At 43.8% G+C, this 19,856-nt stretch overlaps 2 protein-coding genes across 4 annotated transcripts in view; one reads left to right on the top strand and one right to left on the bottom strand.

Moving 5' to 3' along the window:
• myo19 (myosin XIX) overlaps positions 1-15,126 on the bottom strand; it is a 64,379-nt gene extending 49,253 nt beyond the window's left edge. For 2 of the 3 annotated variants that reach the window (XM_072469476.1, XM_072469478.1), the window contains exons 1-2: positions 14,603-14,760; positions 2,826-2,973 (exon numbers count right to left, since the gene is read on the bottom strand). In XM_072469476.1, the coding sequence (XP_072325577.1) occupies positions 2,826-2,973; positions 14,603-14,689 (235 nt within the window). In that variant the 5' untranslated portion in view covers positions 14,690-14,760. Of the gene's footprint in view, positions 1-2,825; positions 2,974-14,602; positions 14,761-15,021 lie in introns of those variants that run through there. The other variant, XM_072469477.1, reaches the window with a different exon arrangement.
• A 328-nt stretch (positions 15,127-15,454) lies between these two features.
• Positions 15,455-19,627, top strand: pigw (phosphatidylinositol glycan anchor biosynthesis, class W). The gene has a single exon (XM_072469479.1). It carries the CDS (start codon positions 15,491-15,493, stop codon positions 17,048-17,050), a length of 1,560 nt encoding a protein of 519 aa, XP_072325580.1. The 5' UTR covers positions 15,455-15,490; the 3' UTR covers positions 17,051-19,627.
• Positions 19,628-19,856: the final 229 nt, after the last annotated feature.

Genomic DNA, 19,856 nt, shown 5'->3' on the forward strand with positions numbered 1-19,856 from the left:
ATCACGTTCACTTGCTCAGTCTGTCCTGTTGGGACACTGAAGTTTTTTTGTCGCAGGCAAGGGACGAAAACAAAATCATCGCGTTTTCCTGGTCATAATCACTGTGCAGTAGCTCCTGTAGTGTACTGGCTTTATGTTATAACCAGTGCAAAAACTGCTATGAAGGAAGATCCAGAAATACTACTCCATGATGGACTCTCATGAAAGTTAATCTCCGTAGGGAAAGTTTTGCAAATTTCCAACGTTAATCAAACAAAACTTGCGGAGATCTGTGCATTTCCACAGCCCTAGCAAGTGAGAAGCCACAGAATTTATTTTGTGAATGTTGAAAGACTGCACTCTCAGATATCAGAAAACGCATTAAAGGTTATGAAATATTTCCAAATTAATACTTTTTTAAAAATGCAGACTCTCTTACCTTCCTATTTCATTATCCTTCCTGCACCATTGCAAAAATAAGAGTTAGGCATAAACGTGGGATTTAGAAGGCAACCTTTTAAGTTACCATGCATCTGCTGCCATTATCATTCTGCGAGGCGTAGGTCACAGATTTGGGACGCAATGTCACTAAAGAGTATTTCTGGGTTCCACTTCTGGTTTGTTCAAAATGCTGAGGGGACCAGTGCTTTAGTGCGGGTCAAAATACATCACCGGTGAATGGTTTCTGGTGACAGCAACTGTCTCCCAACACTGAGCAGTTGCAACAAGTCAGGTGTGGGGCTCAGGGCACCAGGCGGGGTGACGCACAGCCAGCATAAGACATTAATTGCACTGTTCAGTGAACTCCGTGACTATCAAAGAACAGAGATAAATTACAGCACAGGAACAGGCCCTTCGGCCTTCCAAGTCTGCGCCGATCCAGATCCTCGATCAAAAACTGTCACCTATTTTCTAAGGATCTGTATCCCTCTGCTCCCTGCCCATTCATGTATCTGTCTAGATACATCATAAATGAAGCTATCGTGCCCGCCTCTACAACCTTCGCCGGCAATGCGTTCCAGGCACCCACCACCCTCTGCGTAAAGAACTTTCCATGCATATCTCCCTTAAACTTTTCCCCTCTCTCCTTGAACTCGTGACCCCTAGTAATTGAGTCTCCCACTCTGGGAAAAAGCTTCTTGCTATCCATCCTGTCTATACCTCTCATGATTGTGTAGACCTCAACCTCCATCTTTCTAATGAAAATAATCGTAATCTACTCAACCTCTCTTCATAGCTAGCATACCAGGCAACATCCTGGTGAACCTCCTCTGCACCCTCTCCAAAGCATCCACATCCTTTTGGTAATGCGGCAGCCAGAACTGTACGCAGTATTCCAAATGTGGCCGAACCAAAGTCTTATACAACTATAACATGACCTGCCAACTCTTGAACCCAATACCCCTTCCGATGAAGGAAAGCATGCCGAATGCCTTCTTGACCACTCTATCGACCTGCGCAGCCACCTTCAGGGTACAATGGACCTGAACACCCAGATCTCTCTGTACATCAATTTTCCCCAGGGCTTTTTCATTGACCGTACAGTTCGCTCTTGAATTGGATCTTCCAAAATACATCACCTCGCATTTGTCCGGATTGAAGTCCATCTGCCATTTCTCCGCCCAACTCTCCAATCTATCTATATTCTGTTGTATTCTCTGATAGTCCCCTTCACTATCTGCTACTCCACCAATCTTAGTGTCATCTGTAAACCTGCTAATCAATATTTTTCCCATCTCTTCTTTCACAGTTCTGTCTCTCACTCACTCTCACTGGATTGTTGGAGGGATAGGTTTGTGCGTCCACATACCTGAATGCCCCACACTTACCTGGTTAACAAAAGCGCAGACCCAAACTCCGTGACCCTTCTGACACCCACCCCCAACCCACCCGCGGTCGTGACCCGCACTTTGAAAAACCCTGGCCTACATGAATGTACTTTGGTTTCTTTAATTAGGATAATCAGATCAATATAACAATTTCTCAACCTTGAAGTTGGATGATGAACACCGGGAGAAGCATCACTTGGAATTTGTCAAATTAGCACATGCTTCGAAAAGTAATTCTGTTGAAGGGGCTCCATTTTCAAATACACCAATCCTCTTTTTCACATGGTAATGGAACTGTCATGTATTTCCACAAACATCTGGCTTTTCACAGTAACTTCATTTGAAGCCTACTTGTGACAATAAGCGATTTTCATTTCATTTCATATTGACAGTTTTACCACACCGAATCATGTGTGCCTTTCTTTTTTTCTTGTCCATTATTAATATACCAGATACAAGGCCAGAAATTTGATGGAGTGGCATTCACAGTTCCTTTGTATTTCATCAGGAGCTGCATCTTCCTTGCCCAACCTTCCAACTTGGGCCTGGTGAGAAAAGTGCAGTGCAGCCGTTCAGGAATCCCCTCAGTCAAGTGCAGTAGAGTTGAGTGTAAGGAAGCTGTACCTTTCCCCCCCTTTTTTATGGCTCTGGCTGCTGTAAAAAGCAGCCACTTTGAGAAGCCAGAGAGAATTCTTCTCATTTTTCCTGGGTAACTATTCTTAGAAATCAGTGGCAACAATCTGAATTTTCTGATTTAAATTGAAGTATCGGATGGTCCCCAATGCAGGGAAATTGCCCAACAGGAATTTGAACTTCCCAGGCAGTTGCCATGCAACCTTTACATGGGGATGTATGTGGCCGGGAAGGGGCGAGAGTGTGGGTGGGTGGGGGGGGTAATGAAGCACTGGAGATCGTATATTATGAGCCATAGTCATACTAGAGGCACATTTAAACATGTAATATTTTTAAAAATGAATACCCCACAAAAATCAAGTTGCTCGCAGATTAAATACATACCTGTAGTCGTTGTTACCGGGTTAACTTTAGTGAGGTCATCAAACTGGTACAACTCATCTTCATCAGTGAGAAAAGCTTTTGTCTCCCTTCGTGTGTGATTCAATGTAGTGTAACCGGAATCCTTCTGGGACTTTTGGAAGCCATTACTCTGAAAACAGATCCAGAAACAAGCAACATGTATTTCTTTTCTTCGAGTGTGAACCCACTTACTTAATTTTTATTGCTAACTTGTATTCCTCTCAAGTGTAAAATTTATTTATTTTTTAACGGAAAGGAAGTTAAACATATCGGTGCACTACTGCATGTTACATCACCATCAAGTGTATTGCATTCTCCTGAACTGAATTTGTGACCTCAGTGGCGATTATTCACAAAACTACGGTTTGTCCTTTTCGTGGAATACTGATCAGTGGCACAGAATCAAAAATGTACACAAAATATTCAATTCTGTTTCTAATAAATGTGGTAAAAGAACTCCATGAAAACAAAAGGAGATTTAGACTATAAAAGGCATTCTTTACATACATATGCAGCTGATGCACTGAGGTTGAGCAACACTACTTTACGTCCAACGTGTGACTACAACGATAAACTGTCCCTCTTGGCAATCTCTTTCAAGGTTGGACAACGTGCAAAAATGGAAACGTTCACAAGTAGCATAACAAGCGAGTGCTGCACTGTACTGAGTTGAAGCTGGAATACAACGAGGAGGGAGCAACAAGTGACCTTGAAGCACTTGGTATTGGCATCAGGTGCCCAAAATGAAAGTGATGCTTCTTTACAAGCACCATAAAACCTCATACCGAAGGACAGAAAGTTTCCAGCATCCATTTGCAATTGCGGAATTTCCAGATTCAGCCCCAATTGTATGTTGAGTTAGCTAATCTCAGCCATGGTGACAAAGATGGGGAAGAAGTCAAATTAGCGAGGATTTCCAGTCCTATATGATGTCCTCCTGGAAAATCCATATTTGTGAACATCAGGTTGGGGGAGTGGGGTGCTAGCTGAACAATCAGGCCCCAAATGGTTGTTCTGCTGACACAATGTTGCAAGACCATTCAGCGAGCAGGCATTGTTTGACCAATGGACAGTCACTTCAGTGATACCCGCTGCCTGTAGAACAATGGCCTCATGAATCGATGCCCTTTTGGGGAGGGAGGGAGGGTGGAAGAGGGGGGGGCAGAGAGAAACTAGAGCATTTTTAAATTGGAAGAAAATTAATCTAGCCGTAAAAATCCATTAAAAAAAAGAATGTTAGGGTGGCACAGTGGTTAGCACTGCTGCCTCACGGCGCTGAGGACCCGGATTTAATCCCAGCCCCGGGTCACTACCTGTGTGGAGTGTGCACTATCGCCCCGTGCCTGCGTGGGTCTCACCCCCACAACCCAAGATGTGCAGTGTAGGTGAATTGGCCATGCTAAATTGCCCCTTAATTGGGAAAAAAAATTGGGATACTCTAAAAAAAAAATTTTTTAATGTTAAAGCAGTGCTGTTTTTGTCAGCGAATTTGAAAAAAACAATACTACCATTGCTTCAATGTCATGCAACAGGTCAAACAGTCTACGAATGCTCGAATACAGCACAGTAATCGGAGGAATGAAAGGGTTTTCGCCATATTGTTCTCACATATCATTAAGTGTAACAAAGTTCCTCTGACCAACTGGATCGGAACACACCTTCTAGTTCTAGTGACTCCCAGCAGAGTCAAAGCTTTAGATCAGTTCTTCTGAATAAGACCGCAATTCTGTAAGAGCTGCCTCATGCAAGATATATTTGTTTTTAATTAACGATGGAAGAAAAGGAATTCAAAAAAAAATAAAAAAAATTGGAAAATCATTAGTTCTCTTCAAATGAAACATCAACGAGCACATGGTCACCCACACAAGGAACATAAAGTTTTCGGCACAAAATAAGTGCACATTTTTATTTCCACATCAAACAATGTTGACCTGCATTAATGGAGGACACTGCAAATTAATTTGAAACATTAATACAATGCCTGTATTTAATGCGCACATTTTGCAACCCCTCATGGCAAGGCTGTTCTGGTGCCTTATTAAAGTTGTTTGAAACTTAATTCCCCCCTTTACCTTGGCCCTTCACCTATTTACTGCTGCTGCTGCTGATTCTCGCCACCATGCAACAGTTCCCGTCTTCGCTTTCTGAAAATAAATTCTATAAATCCACGTGGGACAAGCTTTTGTCCTGTGGATTCAAGCCACACTTCAGAGACCTGACCACAAAATCTAGACAGACACCCCAGTCGCTGTCAGGGGTGCCATCTTTCAGGTGAGCCGTTAAACAGAGATACTGGCTGGCCAACTAATAATAATAATAATCTTTATTGTCACAAGTAGGCTTACATTGCAATGAAATTATTGTGAAAAATCCCTGGTCACCATATTCCGGCGCCTGTTCGGGTATACGGAGGGAAAATTCAGAATGTCCAAATTACCCAACGCCCTCGTGGCAGGAAACCGGAGCACCCGGAGGAAATCCACACAGACACAGGGAGAACGTGCAGACTCTGCACAGTGACCCAAGCCAGGACTTGAACCTGGGACCCTGGCGCTGTGAAGCCACAATTCTAACCACTATGCTACCGTGCTGCCCACTAGGTGAAAGTGATACTATTCAAAGAGCAAGGATGCTGCTGCAATGTCCTGGTTAATATTCGTCGATCAACACCCACAAAAAGAAAAATGAGCTGATCATTTATTTTACTGCTGTTTGTGGAAGCTTGTTACGCGCCAAACTGACTGCCATTTTCCTCAGCTACATCACCAACTCCTAGCTCGGTGACCCCTCTCCAAAATCTCCCATTTCAATCCCTTCACTATAACATTTAGTCTGCCCACAGCACTGAGACTACCCAAGCCATAGTTACAAATAACAACTTGTTAATCCCTCTGTATCCTTCTCAACCCTCCATAGCTTTCAACATGATCAACCACACCATTCTCCTCCATTATTCAGCTCACAGTTCCACTCCTACCCACCCATTTAACAAACTCATATCCCTTGCTCCCACACACAGTGTCAACTCAGAACTCCCTGCAAGGTCTGTCTTAACTTCACCTCTTTAATTATAGGCTGACTTCATCTGCAGACGTAGATCGGCTGCTACATATATGCTAATTACATCCATTTTGGTCTCTCCGTCACTTCTCTCAATGGTTCTGTATTGCTAGACAGCCTATTAATGCCGAGCCACAGATGAGTCAGTAGTTCCTCCAGTGAGTGTAAAGTGCACACCACCGTCACTTCTCAAAAATAAAAAAATACAGATAGGGTGAGCAAAAGAGAAAGGCGGGCAAACGGAAGTCTGAACAACTTGGTTACTTCATCTGCAAAGGGGCTGGTTTAGCATAGTAGGGGCTGGTTTAGCACAGGGCTAAATCGCTGGCTTTGAAAGCAGACCAAGGCAGGCCAGCAGCACAGTTCAATTCCCGTGACAGGCGCCGGAATGTGGCGACTAGGGGCTTTTCACAGTAACTTCATTTGAAGCCTACTTGTGACAATAAGCGATTCGGGGCAGCACGGTAGCCTTGTGGATAGTACAATTGCTTCACAGCTCCATGGTCCCAGGTTTGATTCCAGCTTGGGTCACTGTCTGTGTGGAGTCTGCACATCCTCCCCGTGTGCGCGTGGGTTTCCTCCGGGTGCTCCGGTTTCCTCCCACAGTCCAAAGATGTGCAGGTTAGTTGGATTGGCCATGATAAATTGCCCTTAGTGTCCAAAATTGTCCTTAGTGTTGGGTGGGGTAACTGGGTTATGGGGATAGGGTGGCGGTGTTGACCTTGGGTAGGGTGCTCTTTCCAAGAGCCGGTGCAGACTCGATGGGCCGAATGGCCTCCTTCTACACTGTAAATTCTATGATTCAATGAAAAGCAAAAGCACCAACATAACAGAATCCGTATTTACTCAAGGCACGTTTCTTAATTTTGAAAAGTCATGCTACTTCATACACCTAGGAGGAATTACTCTGATACCAAATGTCTAATGGCAGCTGGATTAACAGACATGAGGCAGAATTGGTTACTGTGTTACCCACAATAATAGCCTCGAATTGAAGCAGTGCATATTTGAGAAACGGTTAGGTTGGGGAATTATTGTGCAGGGTCATCCACCGGCCTTCCACCTCAAGTTCAAATCAAGCTCAGAAGGATGGAATAAAACTCCCCTCCGTCTGGCAGCTGTCGAATTTCTGATACAAAATTAGTTCAGCCAATCCAAGATGTATAAATACAAGAAGCACATCACAAAGCTTTTCTAAATTTGACAGTGATTGGTAATCTCACACAGAAACCCAAGGAAAGTGGCTGAGAGAAATGGAAATTGTCACACAAGTGTGGAAGCGGCGCATTTAATGAGTCTAGTGACCAGGCACATTGTTAGAACAGAGTGGTATAGAATGCTGGATGCTTGCGCTAGGTGTTAAAGTCGAAAATAACTTCTGTTTTTCAGCAACAACATTCCTCATTTTAATAAGTGAAAAAAGTGTCGATTCATTAATGATCTGTTTGTTGTGATGCTGATCAAAGACAACCAAAGTGTAAATTATGCTGGATCTGCCTCAACCTTATGCCCTGCTAATTCTCTTTTACTGGACCAGCAAAACAATTTATGAAATTGACATTTAACAGGAGCATAATCAAACAAAAATGGACTGAACCCGATTAGACATAATCAAACATGGAGTTGCAGGAAAAGATAGAAACAGATTTGGGAGATGATAATCATTTCAATGTAAGGTGGCACGATGGCCGATGACCCGGGTTCGATCATGGCCCTGGGTCACTGTCCGTGTGCAGTTTGCACATTCTCCCAGTGTCTGCATGGGTCTCGCCCCCACAACCCAAAAATGGTAGCAGGATAGGTGGATTGGTCATGCTAAATTGCCTCTTAATTGGAAAAAAACATAATTGGGTAGTCTAAATTTTTTTTTTTATAAATCATTTCAAGGATTTGGGACATGAAGGAAGATAGGAGATGTGGTAGCACTTTGCAGTTGACAGATGGGCACATGGTAATTTTTTTAAATATGAAAAGAGAGTATGACAGCGGTTTTGGATGGAAGAGAGATAGTACCCGAGGAGGGCGATTCAATTATGTCACCTAGCATGGGGGCCAAGAAGGGAAGTTGACTCAGCAGCTTTGTGGGAATGGCATCGCGAGAGCAAAAAGTGGGTCTCACAGGCAGGTTAACACAACAGGTTATTTGCTTAGCTGCGTAGAGACATTTGGGGAAAGTTTCTTTCAAGTGCAGATCCAGTACACTTTTGCTCAACCGAACAGCATTTGGCAAAAACAGCTGTTCAACTTAAAATTCTACGACATACTGCAAAACTGCAGACCGACCTGGCTCCTCCCATTAATTGCATCATCTGTACCCTACTAAATTCAATCGCCTGCTTAGCCAGGACTAAATACAATCCTACATAAATTATCTTCTCTCCAGGGAATCTCCAGCAATCAAAACACAATTCCATTAGCCCTTTCTCCATAACCATATAAGGGGTTGGAATGAATGACTATATCATCTTTTACGACTTTTTCATTGCAGCTTTGGTAGGCACACTGCCTGCATGCATTTTCACAGAATCACAGATTAATACAACATAGAAGAGGCCCTTCGGCCCATCGCGTCTGCACCGACGCATGAAAAAAAACTTGACCTGCCTACCTAATCCCATTTGCCAGCACTTGGCCCATAGCCTTTTTTTAAATAACATTAGTGCCACAAAAATGAAATATAATATATAACATTTTCTACATTCATCACACACTCTATTTTACATAATTTCAGCTGCGAGATCTTCATCTCCTGCAGCATGGTACCCAACATCATTCAATACACATCCATTCCCGCATGGTCTTGGTAATTCGAGGCATGCCCAATTTAGTTACGCCATACTTATCCACATCTGTAGTGCCTGATTGATCTACTCAATTTCAAGTACAGCTGAACCCTCCACATCCAGATCTTCTGCTCAATTTTTTTATTTCAAATCGTTTCAATAGATTTGAAACACTTCAACTTTTTCCATATTTCAGTGGCCAAGTATAAAACATGCTCCATGTTCATTTGGCCTACATTCACAATGACAAAATGAAAATCAGTCCAAGAATTTATTTCATTTGGGGCCAAAGGATATTTTATATAATTAGTGTTCTTATTTGGGAATGTGCTCCACAATGTCCAGAGGATTCCTCTGATGAGTATGTAGATAGATTATCAATTAGAAGGAAGGCGCTTTGCATTTTTGAAACAAAACAATTCAAAACTGATTTTATGACATCTTTCCAGATGGTTGAGTCTCAAACTCTTTAAAAATTCTTAATGGCAATTGCTACGGTTAGCCAACATTCTATTAGTTCAGACGCCGTTAAGCACAAAACTTTCAATGAGCAGTTGGTGCCCGTCACAGTCTAACTGTTGTTTGTGACTAATAACGTATTTCAAAAACAAGCCAAAATATGGTTCCATCAATTACAGATTTGCTCCTTTATTTCTGAAAATAGCAAAGGGCTCTCCCACTTCCACCTGCTGATTGATTATATACTTAATATATTCAGGGAGATTATTGGAAGTGTTTCAAGCATGGAACTAATGGCCTCATTCAGAGACATATTATTTAACCTTATTAAAAAGGTCTCTGCATTTCCCGAATTTGGCTGCTAGAATGGGCGTTGGCAACTATTTCATCTTTGGAGAACCCCTAACGAGTTTCTGCAAGTTTGTATTCTGGCTAACATCCTGAGTTTTGTTTCCTGCTTTATTTACCTGTTCAGCATTTCCAAAATGGATTAATGCTTTTGAAAAGTCAAAATTCAACACCCCCATTGTTTCAAATGACAAATGAGGAAAAAGCTGAGCCACACAGATCAGGCTCGTTTCCTGGATTCAAACCCCAGCAGGAGCTGTTCTAGTTGATCACAGCTTCGGAGGCAGTACTGTAATTGGCTTGATCACCCTGGCTTATGAGAAGGGTTTAAAAAAAAAATACAGTGAGTCCTGATAACTCCCAATCATTAACCAGAAACCACTGCCAGAACTAGCAAACTTCGGGCAAGTGACTCATAATCAGCTGCAGTCCTTCAAATAACCTGCCGAGGCTCGCTAGCAGGCCTCACCCCCCAAGAAACGGCTGCTTAAATACAGTGGAAGCAAGTAGCATGTAAAAGGCCCTCCTAAAGTAGCAGCCAACACCTTCAAGAAGAATTAAGGAGGGTGGGGAAATCATTAAAATCAGAAACTTTCTCTCAAATTATTAGCACCATAAGTTTGTCTTCTTTTTGACACTAGTTGTGAGATGATAAGGACTTCTCATAATATGACAGACAACAATACAAATAAGGTGAAAGGATAATCAGTGCCGCCAAGGATGGGTTGGTCTCCGACCCAAAGAAGGTGAACAGGGCGTTTAGGACCTTCTAGAACGGGCTTTATAAGTCAGTGCCGCCATAGGATGAGCGGGTTCTTCGAGGCTTTGGAATTCCCCCAGGTGGCCGAGTAATTGCTGGCGGAGTTGCTGCTGAGATTGGAGGAGGTTTGCATGGTTTTAGGAAAGATGGCAGATGTGGAAGCCGCTGGGGCCAGACGTGATCATAGGTACAATTTTTGTACGTTTGCGGATCAGTTGGCCCCGTTGGTGTTGGAGTTGATTAACAATTCACTACCGCAGGGTGGCCCCGTTGGTGTTGGAGACGATTAACAATTCACTGGCGCGGGGTTCTCTCCCGGAGAAGTTGTGGCAGGTGCCCTTCTCCCTCCTCCTGGAGCAGGATAAGGATCCCATAGAAAGTGAGTTGTACTGCCCGCTTTTGTTCCTTAATGTGGATGCGAAGCTTTTGGCTCAGGTCTTAATATTGAAGTTGGAGCCTTGTCTCTCAGAGATAGTGGTGGAGGATCAGACAATGAAGGGCAGAAAACTCTCTTCCAACGTGAGGCGGTTACGCAAAGTAGTTCTTACACCAGCAGGTGGGCCGGGGCAGGAGATAATAGATAATTGAGTGCAGCTATAGTTGTGCGGTCCTGGAGAAGTTTGGGTTGGGCCCTGGGTTTGTGTCATGGGTGTGGCTGTTATGCGGAGCTTCGTCTGCTAGTGTGCATACTAACACCACAAGCTCAGGGTCGTTTAGGCTGCATAGGGGGATGACGTAGGGGTGTCCAATTACTCCTCTTTTGGTTGCGTTGGTGATCGAGCCATTGGCTATCACGTTGAGGGCCTCGGATAAGTGGAGAGGAATTGTGAGGGATGGAGGTGTCCCTGCATGCGGATTACCTTTTGCTGTACGCACTCACAAATTACTGTTCCTAATCAGTCCTTGTCTCTCTAAATGCCTGGGTCTCAGAATACCTTCTTACAACTTACCCAACACAGACATTAGGCTCACCAGTCTGTAGTTCGCAGGCTTTTCCCTGCAGCCCTTCTTAAACAAAGGCACAACATTCGCTACCCTCCAATCTTCAGACACCTCACCTGTGGCTGTCAACGATTCAAATGATTCCTCACTTGCTTCCACAACGTCCTGGGATACATTTCATCAGGTCCTGGGATTTACGATTGTCGGGAGCTTTGTGGCGGGGGGGGGGGGGGTCATGGAGCGATTTGTCACCCAGTTCCCACGGTGGTCCCGATTGCGGGAGAAATGCCCAACGGCCACTACCGGCTTTTACACTGAGAATAGTAGCCTCTGCCGCTTTTAAAATGAAAATAAATGAGGCTGTATGGAGTCTTCCGGACAGAAGAGGCAGCAGAGAACAGATCACGTGCCCTGCATGTACATTTTATGTCAAGTGCCTTGTACGTGCTTTTGCTGCTAAATCACAGAGCGGAGTTGCTTCTATTTTATAGCTGCTGGCAAGAGGACTGTGAAGATGGATTGTTTCCTTAAAAGTAAAAGAAGGCCAGAGACTCGGATAGGCAGTGTACCTACTGGACAGACTCTCACAACAGAATTTGCTGGAGAAAGCTGGTCAGGGGAGTCCAGGGCAGGTCAGAGCAGTGCTAGTGTTACCTCTGTGCAGAGCTCCGGGGCTCCGATTTACAGCCTAGAAGGAAGAAACTTAACTCGGGAACAAAACTGTATACGGATTAATTCTTACGGTATGGTTTTGTCAATTGTGCCAATGCAAATTAGAAATGCAACGCCCACGTGTGTTTTAAAAGGGAAGTAGTGGGAAATGAGAGAAGTTTCAGATTTTGAAAGAGAAGTGGTGGGCGAAAACTATCTTTTGAAGTTGAGACCCCAGAGTAAGTTATTAACTTACAGCTGACTCCAAATTAAAATACTACGCTGCTGTAGCTGACCTATGAGACCACGCCCATGAGGCTATTAGCATTCTGGAATAGCATCTCCTAGGAGTATCCAGTGCTGAATTTAAAAAAAATTGAAAAAAAGCAAGAGCAAATACAAAAATTAAAAAAGTTACAACTGTTGAACGTTGCTGGAGTGAAATCCATGCACTGAAGCCAAGGAATTGCTCACGAGCCTGTACAGTAACTTTAAAATATATATTGTGGCTGCTGTGAGTCACTTCTAGCTTGCTGCGGCCCACTCTGAAACAATTTCTATAATCCTACGAATGATAACATGACATTTTTCAACAGGGTGGAGTTAGACACAAAAATCTGTTTAAGGGCTTGACTGTCACCGTAAAGTCAGATACAAGATGATCTGAACAGACTTAGTAAGGGAGTCAATCCCATTCGTGCTGTTTCAGAGTGAGATCAATGGTACATCATTGCCATGCCTGCCAAGAATTTAATGGCTCAACAGAAAAAATCTGCCCTTCAACCCTACGACACAACTTTTTAATTGACTGGTTATTTCCACTGTAAAGCCAATTTTAATAGATGTACATCATTTTAACATACTTCAAATGGTTCTTTAAACTATGAGAGTTATGTCCATGTTGAATTCAACTAGCATTGTAAGAGGCAACATCAAACTATTCAAAAATCAACAGCACACACAATACTATCAGAAAGATTGCAGTTGTGCACCTTTCCCGACTTCAAGACGCCCTATGGCATTTTAGAGCAAATCAAGGGCAATTGAAGTTTAGTCATAATTGCCATACATGTGATTTCAAATTACCAGCTTACGGTTGGCAGTGTTTCTATAATCCAACGTCTACCATCCTTCTATACCAATTTCCTCTTTTTCTAGTTTTCCACATGTTTAAAAAAAGCCGATTACACAGAAGGTAGGGAAAGTGTACAGTGCAATAGCATACATGAGGGTGACATTGACCTTGTGATGATCATTCCTGCAGTCCCTAAATTCTGCACTCAAACCTCCTGCAAAATCATAGAATTTACAGTGCAGGCAGAGGCCATTTGGCCCATCGAGACTACACCAGTCCCCGAAACGGCACCCTACCAAAGACCACCCCCTCCACCCTATCCCCGTAACCCAGCAACCCCACCTAACCTTTGGACACTATGGGGCAATTTAGCGTGACCAATCCACCTAACCCGTACATCTTTGGACTATGGGAGAACACCGGACCTCCCACGCAGACACGGGGGGAATGTGCAAACTCTGCAGTGACCCAGCCAGGAATCGAACCCGGGCCCCTGGCACTGTGAAGCAGTAGTGCTAACCACTGTGCCACCCTCCTTGTCCCTGCTACCTTGTCCCAAACTCCCCAAATCCCCACTACCCTTTCCCAGTCCTCCCACCCATCATCCCCTCTATCCCCAGTCCACGCCACCTGCCATCCCCTCTACCCCCGGTCCACCCCACCCACCATCCCCTCTACCACGAGCTGCCCTCCCATCATCCCCCCTACCCCCAGCCCCCCCCTCACCATCCGCTCTGCCCCCAGCCCATCATTCCCCCGACCCCCAGCCCCCCTCACCTTCCCCTCTGCCCCAGCCCCCCTGCCCATCATCCCATCTACCCCCAGCAACCCCGCCCACCATCCCTACCCCCAGCCCCCCCACCATTCCCATTACCCCCAGCAACCCCACCTACCATCCCTACCCCCAGCCCCCCTCCCACCATTCCCTGTGCCCCCAGCCCACCATCTCCTCTATCCTCAGCCCCCATCCCCTCTACCCCCAGCCTACCATCCCCTCTACCCCCAGTCTGACCCCATCCCCTCTAACCCCAGTCCCCCCCCACACCCACCATCCCCTCTGGCCCCAGTCCCCCACACCCACCATACCCTCGACCCCCAGTCCAACCCCCGTCCACCATCCCCTCTGCCCTGCCCACCATCCCCTCTGCCCCCATTCAACCCCCCGACCCACCATCCCTACTACCCCCAGTCCCCCCCCCCACCTCCTCTGCCCCCAGTTCCCCCCCACCTCCTCTGCCCCCAGCTCCCCTCCATCACCACCCACCATCCCCTCTACTCCCAGTCCCCCATACCTTCAGTACCCCCTGCCCACCATCCCCACTACCCTCAGCCCTCCCTCTACCCTCAACCACTCCCTACCCTCAGCCTACCCCTCCCCTCAGCCCACCTGCCCCCAGCCCCCCAAGCCCCTGCCCTCAGCCCCCCTACCCTCAGTCCCCCCTCCTCCTCTATCCTCAGACCCCCTCCTCCTCTAGCCTCAGCCCCCCTATCCCTTCCATCAGCCACCCCTACCCTCATCCTCCTCTACCCTCAACCCCTTCCTAAAACCATCCCACACACCATCGCCTCTAACCCAAAACCTCCTCTGCTCCAGTCAACCCCGACCCCCCCCCCCCCCCCCAATCCACTCTCTGTCGTCGCTCCAGCTCCCCTTTAGCGGGTGGGCAGCGGCCGCTCTTACCCGACACCGTGCCGCGGAGGAGGGAGCTCTGCAGTCGTGGACAACCTCCGGCAGCTCCCGGTGAGGGTGGATGTTGGAAGCGGCCATTCCCGCTCTCCAGCCCCAGCTGCTCTCGCGGGATCTGACGGCTGCTCCCGTTCCCCTGACCTTTCACCCCGGTCTCCGCCAGGCCCGGAGCGGGGAATCCAGAGCGGGCGGGGGCGGAAACCCGGAGCTAGGAACCGGGAAACCCGGACGGGCGGGAGCGGAAACCCGGCCGCCTGTGGACTCGCACTGCTCCCTCGGCCTGTGAGCTGGGCCGCGGGCCGGCCTTGAACAGCGAGAACACCTGGCTGGTAAAATTGAAAACAATCCTCATCCGAGTGGGTTTAGCGCTGGCGGGGTGACTTTGATCTTTATTTCAGCCGTCTGGCGCTCACCGGATGTAACCTGTTCGCGGGGGTGGCCAACACCGAGAGCCCCCCCCGCCCGGGCTTTTTGCCTCCAGCGCCTCCCAAGGTGACTGCTCAGTTTCTCCATCACAGAAAGACAGCAAGTGGCCGCCTTGCCCAATGTCCAGGAACTCAGGAGTAACTTCTTTTGGACAAGGATCTCCAACTAAGGCCAAACAGGAGGATGCCTTTTAAAACGCACCTGAGACAAGGATGTTACAGGATTCCTCTTCAAAACTTGTTTGATCCAAAAAAGATCCCCAGCTGACCCAACAGAAACAACCCAACCTAATTTTAGGCAGAAAATGCAAGCAGAACACTGAAAATACTCCGCCTCCGTGAAGAGACAGCGGTTTACGTTTCGGGTGGATGGCCCTTGCTTGAATGGTTGATAAATCAATTGCATACCCTCGTTTGTTTTTCCAATAACCTATTACCAAACCCAACATAGCACCAGATGTCTTTTCAAGAAAAATTATCTAATCCTAATATGGCACAGAAAGAATTCAAAGAAGCATTTATCAGTAACCTAAGTGGTACTACGCTGGCTGAGAATTTATTGGGTTTAATTCTGTCTGCATTATGTGTCACCTGCCGAGGACTGATATTAATGTACTTTGTTGGACCAAGTGGCGTCTCATCGTGGAAAAGACTCCTGTTGATTGATTTTATTATGCTCGTGGCCTCTCTTGTCTTGTCCTGCACGGTTTTGTCAGATGTACTTCATTGGGTGGTGCTGGTTCTAGCAGCTGTACTTGTCCTATCTGTGGTTCAGATGTACAATCAAAAAAAACGGAATTCCAAACAACAATTAAAAGAAGTCATAGGATCTTTTTTGGAAACCAGTTTGGATATGAATTACATTCCCTTTGTCACTTTGTTTCGGGTCTTTGTTAACATAAAGACTTGCATCAGCATTCTAGCTGTGGACTTTCCAATTTTTCCAAGACGCTATGCTAAAGCTGAAACATATGGGACTGGAATTATGGATTTTGGAGTGGCAGCTTTCGTTTTTGCAAATGCACTTGTTTCTCCTGAAGCAAGACAGAGGACCAAAAATATATCACATTCCAAATTTAGTTTTGTGATTAAACAGATCATAGCAGTTTGGCCTTTAGTTTTCTTGGGATTTGCTCGTCTAATAAGCATTAAAGCAGTGGACTATCATGAGCACATATCTGAATATGGTTTACATTGGAACTTCTTTTTCACGCTGGCAATAGTTAGGATCCTGTCATCTTTTCTTTTGATTTTATGCCCGGTTAGAAATTCTTGGATCTTGTCAGCGAGCATCGCCATCGGTTATCAATTGCTTCTTGAATCTACAAATCTGAAGCAATTTATATTACATGGAAGTGATGGCAAAGGCACCAGGATTGGGTTCATTAATGCCAACAGAGAAGGTCTCTTTTCATTGCTTGGGTACTTAGCTGTTTACATGGCTGGTGTACAGACTGGCGTTTACATAATGAAGAAGAGGACATTGGTAATAGACTGGATAAAAGTGCAAGGTTTCCTTTTGATGAGCTTTTTGATATTGTGGCTGCTACTGCATGTGTGTGAGGCTCTCACAGAGCACGTATCTCGCCGGATGGCCAACCTGAGTTTTGTTTTATGGACAGTAGGGCAGAGTTTGTTTTTTCTGATGATTTACATGCTGGCCGATCTTGTTTTGGTATTTGTCAAAGTTATTTCAGGGATTTCTAATGTGCCAAGTTCATGGAACATTTTACTAGATTCTTCCCAACGTGAGAAGGATGAGACTTTGTTAAAAAATAGTCCTTCCAGAAAGGTGGATAAAACCACTACACATTTTTGTCTTATTGAAGCTGTAAGCAGAAACCAACTGCTGTTTTTCCTGCAATCTAACATCTTGACTGGTTTGGTGAATCTTACAATAGATACTGTTCATAGTAACTCATTTGTTTCCTTATTTGTAATTTTGCTTTATATGTTCTGTAACTGTTTCATTGTCTACATTTTACACATCAATGATATTACTTTAAAGTTTTGGTGATTTGCCATTTCCATGATTCACTTTCACCAAAGTAAAACCATTCTGTCAGTGTAGTGCAGGGATCAGAGTTCATGCACTTCAATAATTACACCTCACATAATTTCAAACATTTAAATCTCTGCATGTGTAGGATTTATCGGCCTGTTATTATTCTGCTTATTCTCTGCAGAAAATAAAGCAAATATTAGATGATACGGAAAGTGTACTAGCTAAGAAGGGGCACTATATTCTGGTCAAATGTGAAGTTTTGTGTGTATATGCTAATTTCCTCATCTCAGTCATAGTGCATCATTGGCAAACTCAAAAGGGCAAGACAATTCCAGGTTACATTTGCATACGTTTTTGCAGCTAACTTTCAGGTGGTATTGGTGAAAGGGTTGAAGTGGACAATTAAACTTTTAAATTTGAGATGGTGCATGGAATAGAGACTAAGAATAGTTAGGAAAGAAAATGTATATTTTGTCACAAATAGGATAAACCTTTGCCCATAACAAAAAAAACACACCATCTTATTTACATCAGAAGTAAAAGGTCTTAATCTTAATGCTCATTCTGGCTTTCATAATGCAGTCTGTGACTGTTATATGTTCTTTATAAAATAACTGCTGTAACAACTATCCACATTAAAATAGTGATCCATAAATACACATCTGTCTGTTTATTTACACATACAGAAAATATGAGCCTTCAACCATGTTTTGCATTGTGCTTGTTACTTGGCCAATTGTTTTTTTCAAATTTAGAGAACCCAATTCTTTTTTTCCAATTAAAGGGCAATTTAGCGAGGCCAATCCACCTACGCTGCACATCTTTGGGTTGTGGGGGTGAGACCCATGCAGACATGGGGAGAATGTGCAAACTCCACACGGACAGTGACCCGGGGCTGGGATCGAACCCGGGTCCTCGGCGGCGTGAGGCAGCAATGCTAGCCACTGTTACTTTACCAATTGTACAGACGACTGCTTTTACATTTTGTAGCACTTTCTGCTGTGTTATTGCAGTCATGATGTTTAATATTTCAGATATCCCCTTGTCATCTCTGAGAGAATTACCTTACATTATCATTTCCTTTGATTTCTACTGCAGTTTTTACAGTAGGAAAGTGGAAGATCCAAAAATATGTTCGAACAGGTGTTAAAAAGGGACATTATTAAAGAATTAGAGAGCTGTTATAAGGAAATACTTTCACAAATATTTCCTGCCTCTAACTCATCTCAAAGCAGCACTTGAAACTGTAAGGCCCTGCCAAAGAAATTTAGAAGAGCATTTTTATTTTTGTTTCATGCTTTGTTTTATAATGTCCCTGCAAAGTGCCTCGGAATGTTTCATTATATTAAAGGCACGACACAAACACAAGTTTTTGTTGTTGTTATTGCTTGCTTTCTTTGCATTTCTCTTATCAAATTGCTTTTGCACAGAGTTGGTGAAGTGTACAATATAACTTTTATTTTCCCTTGACATTTTTTTTATTGAAGAGATAATGCATCTGAAATATGTTCAAGCAGCAAAAATGATCTTTAATTAAATAGTCCTATAAATTAATGTTGATGAATTAGCATCTTGCTGTGATGCCTTGTTGATTATAAGTGCAATGGTTATTTTTAAAAGTTCTGAAATTGCTACATGATCAAAAAAGTATTACAATTGCAAAACCTCAATTGCAACTGTACTTCCAACTTATAGTAGATCTTGACTCACGCAAGTATTAACCAATTTAACAAATTGCTTCTAATATATTCCTGATGTGACAGGTTGTAGATTTGAAATTTTGTGACAAAGAGGCAAGAGGTATTTAGCACATGCACTTGCCTATTCCAAAATAACTGGTTACAGATATGATTGGCAGCAGCCATCTTGGATCAACATGTCGTGCTGTGAAGTTCAAAGAAAAAATTAAAAGTTGCTTGTATTTCAATGAAAGTTTACAGTCCAAATTGGGCATTAATCGATTGCAACCCCTAGGTTAGAACAATCAGTCAGATCTAACTGAAAGTACAAAATACAGCCTCTATTGAAATTAGTCATCCGTAGAAGTATCTTGGGGAGGGTTAATGGAGAAATCAGTAAAATAATGACTTAATACTCGGTTCTGATGAATTGGCTCATCAAAGGATTAGCTTATATTTTCCTTTATTGAATGCTAATCAATATACTAATCATTTAAAACATTTTCTGTATTTGAAACCTTGAAACAGGCAACTAGAAATTGTTATTGGTCATAATAGTCAAATCAAGGGCATAATGGTATGACAAAGTTACTTGAAAATAAATGTGCCCACTATTTTAACATGAATATCATGTGTTAATTGTTCATCATCTTATATTACCTACCATATTTTGTAGCATGTATTGCTGTTGACTTTAAAAGTCAAGTTATTCGTTTGATTTCCCAGATAAACATGGAGAATTAGTTTTTTGTTTTCAAGTTGATCTGACGGACTGCCCTAGCCATGGATTTCAGTCTTATATTGTTGGTTTATTATTGTCACTTCTCCTATTTTATTGTAGATGTCAAGTGCTCTAATCTGGAAAGTGTACGGTGTGATTTCTACAATAAATAATAGTATGCATAAAAAAGCCTGAAAACATTTTTCTATGTGAAGGACCAAAGATAATCAAGTAAAAGCAAAATACTGCAGAGGCTGGAAATCTGAAATAAAAACACAAAATGCTGGATCAACTCAGCAGGTCTGGCAGCATCTATGGAGAGAAACCGAGTTAACGATTCAGATCTAAATGATCCTTCTACAGAACTGAAGCAAGGTAGATATGTACAGAATTATATTGTTGGAAAGGAGATGGGGCA

This window comes from Scyliorhinus torazame, chromosome 12 (genome assembly GCF_047496885.1).
Source record: "Scyliorhinus torazame isolate Kashiwa2021f chromosome 12, sScyTor2.1, whole genome shotgun sequence".
Taxonomy (NCBI): domain Eukaryota; kingdom Metazoa; phylum Chordata; class Chondrichthyes; order Carcharhiniformes; family Scyliorhinidae; genus Scyliorhinus; species Scyliorhinus torazame.

What these genes read in the sequence shown, in the direction of transcription:
- pigw (XM_072469479.1), top strand. Translation starts at nt 15,491, where the DNA reads ATGTCTTTTCAAGAAAAATTATCTAATCCTAATATGGCACAGAAAGAA.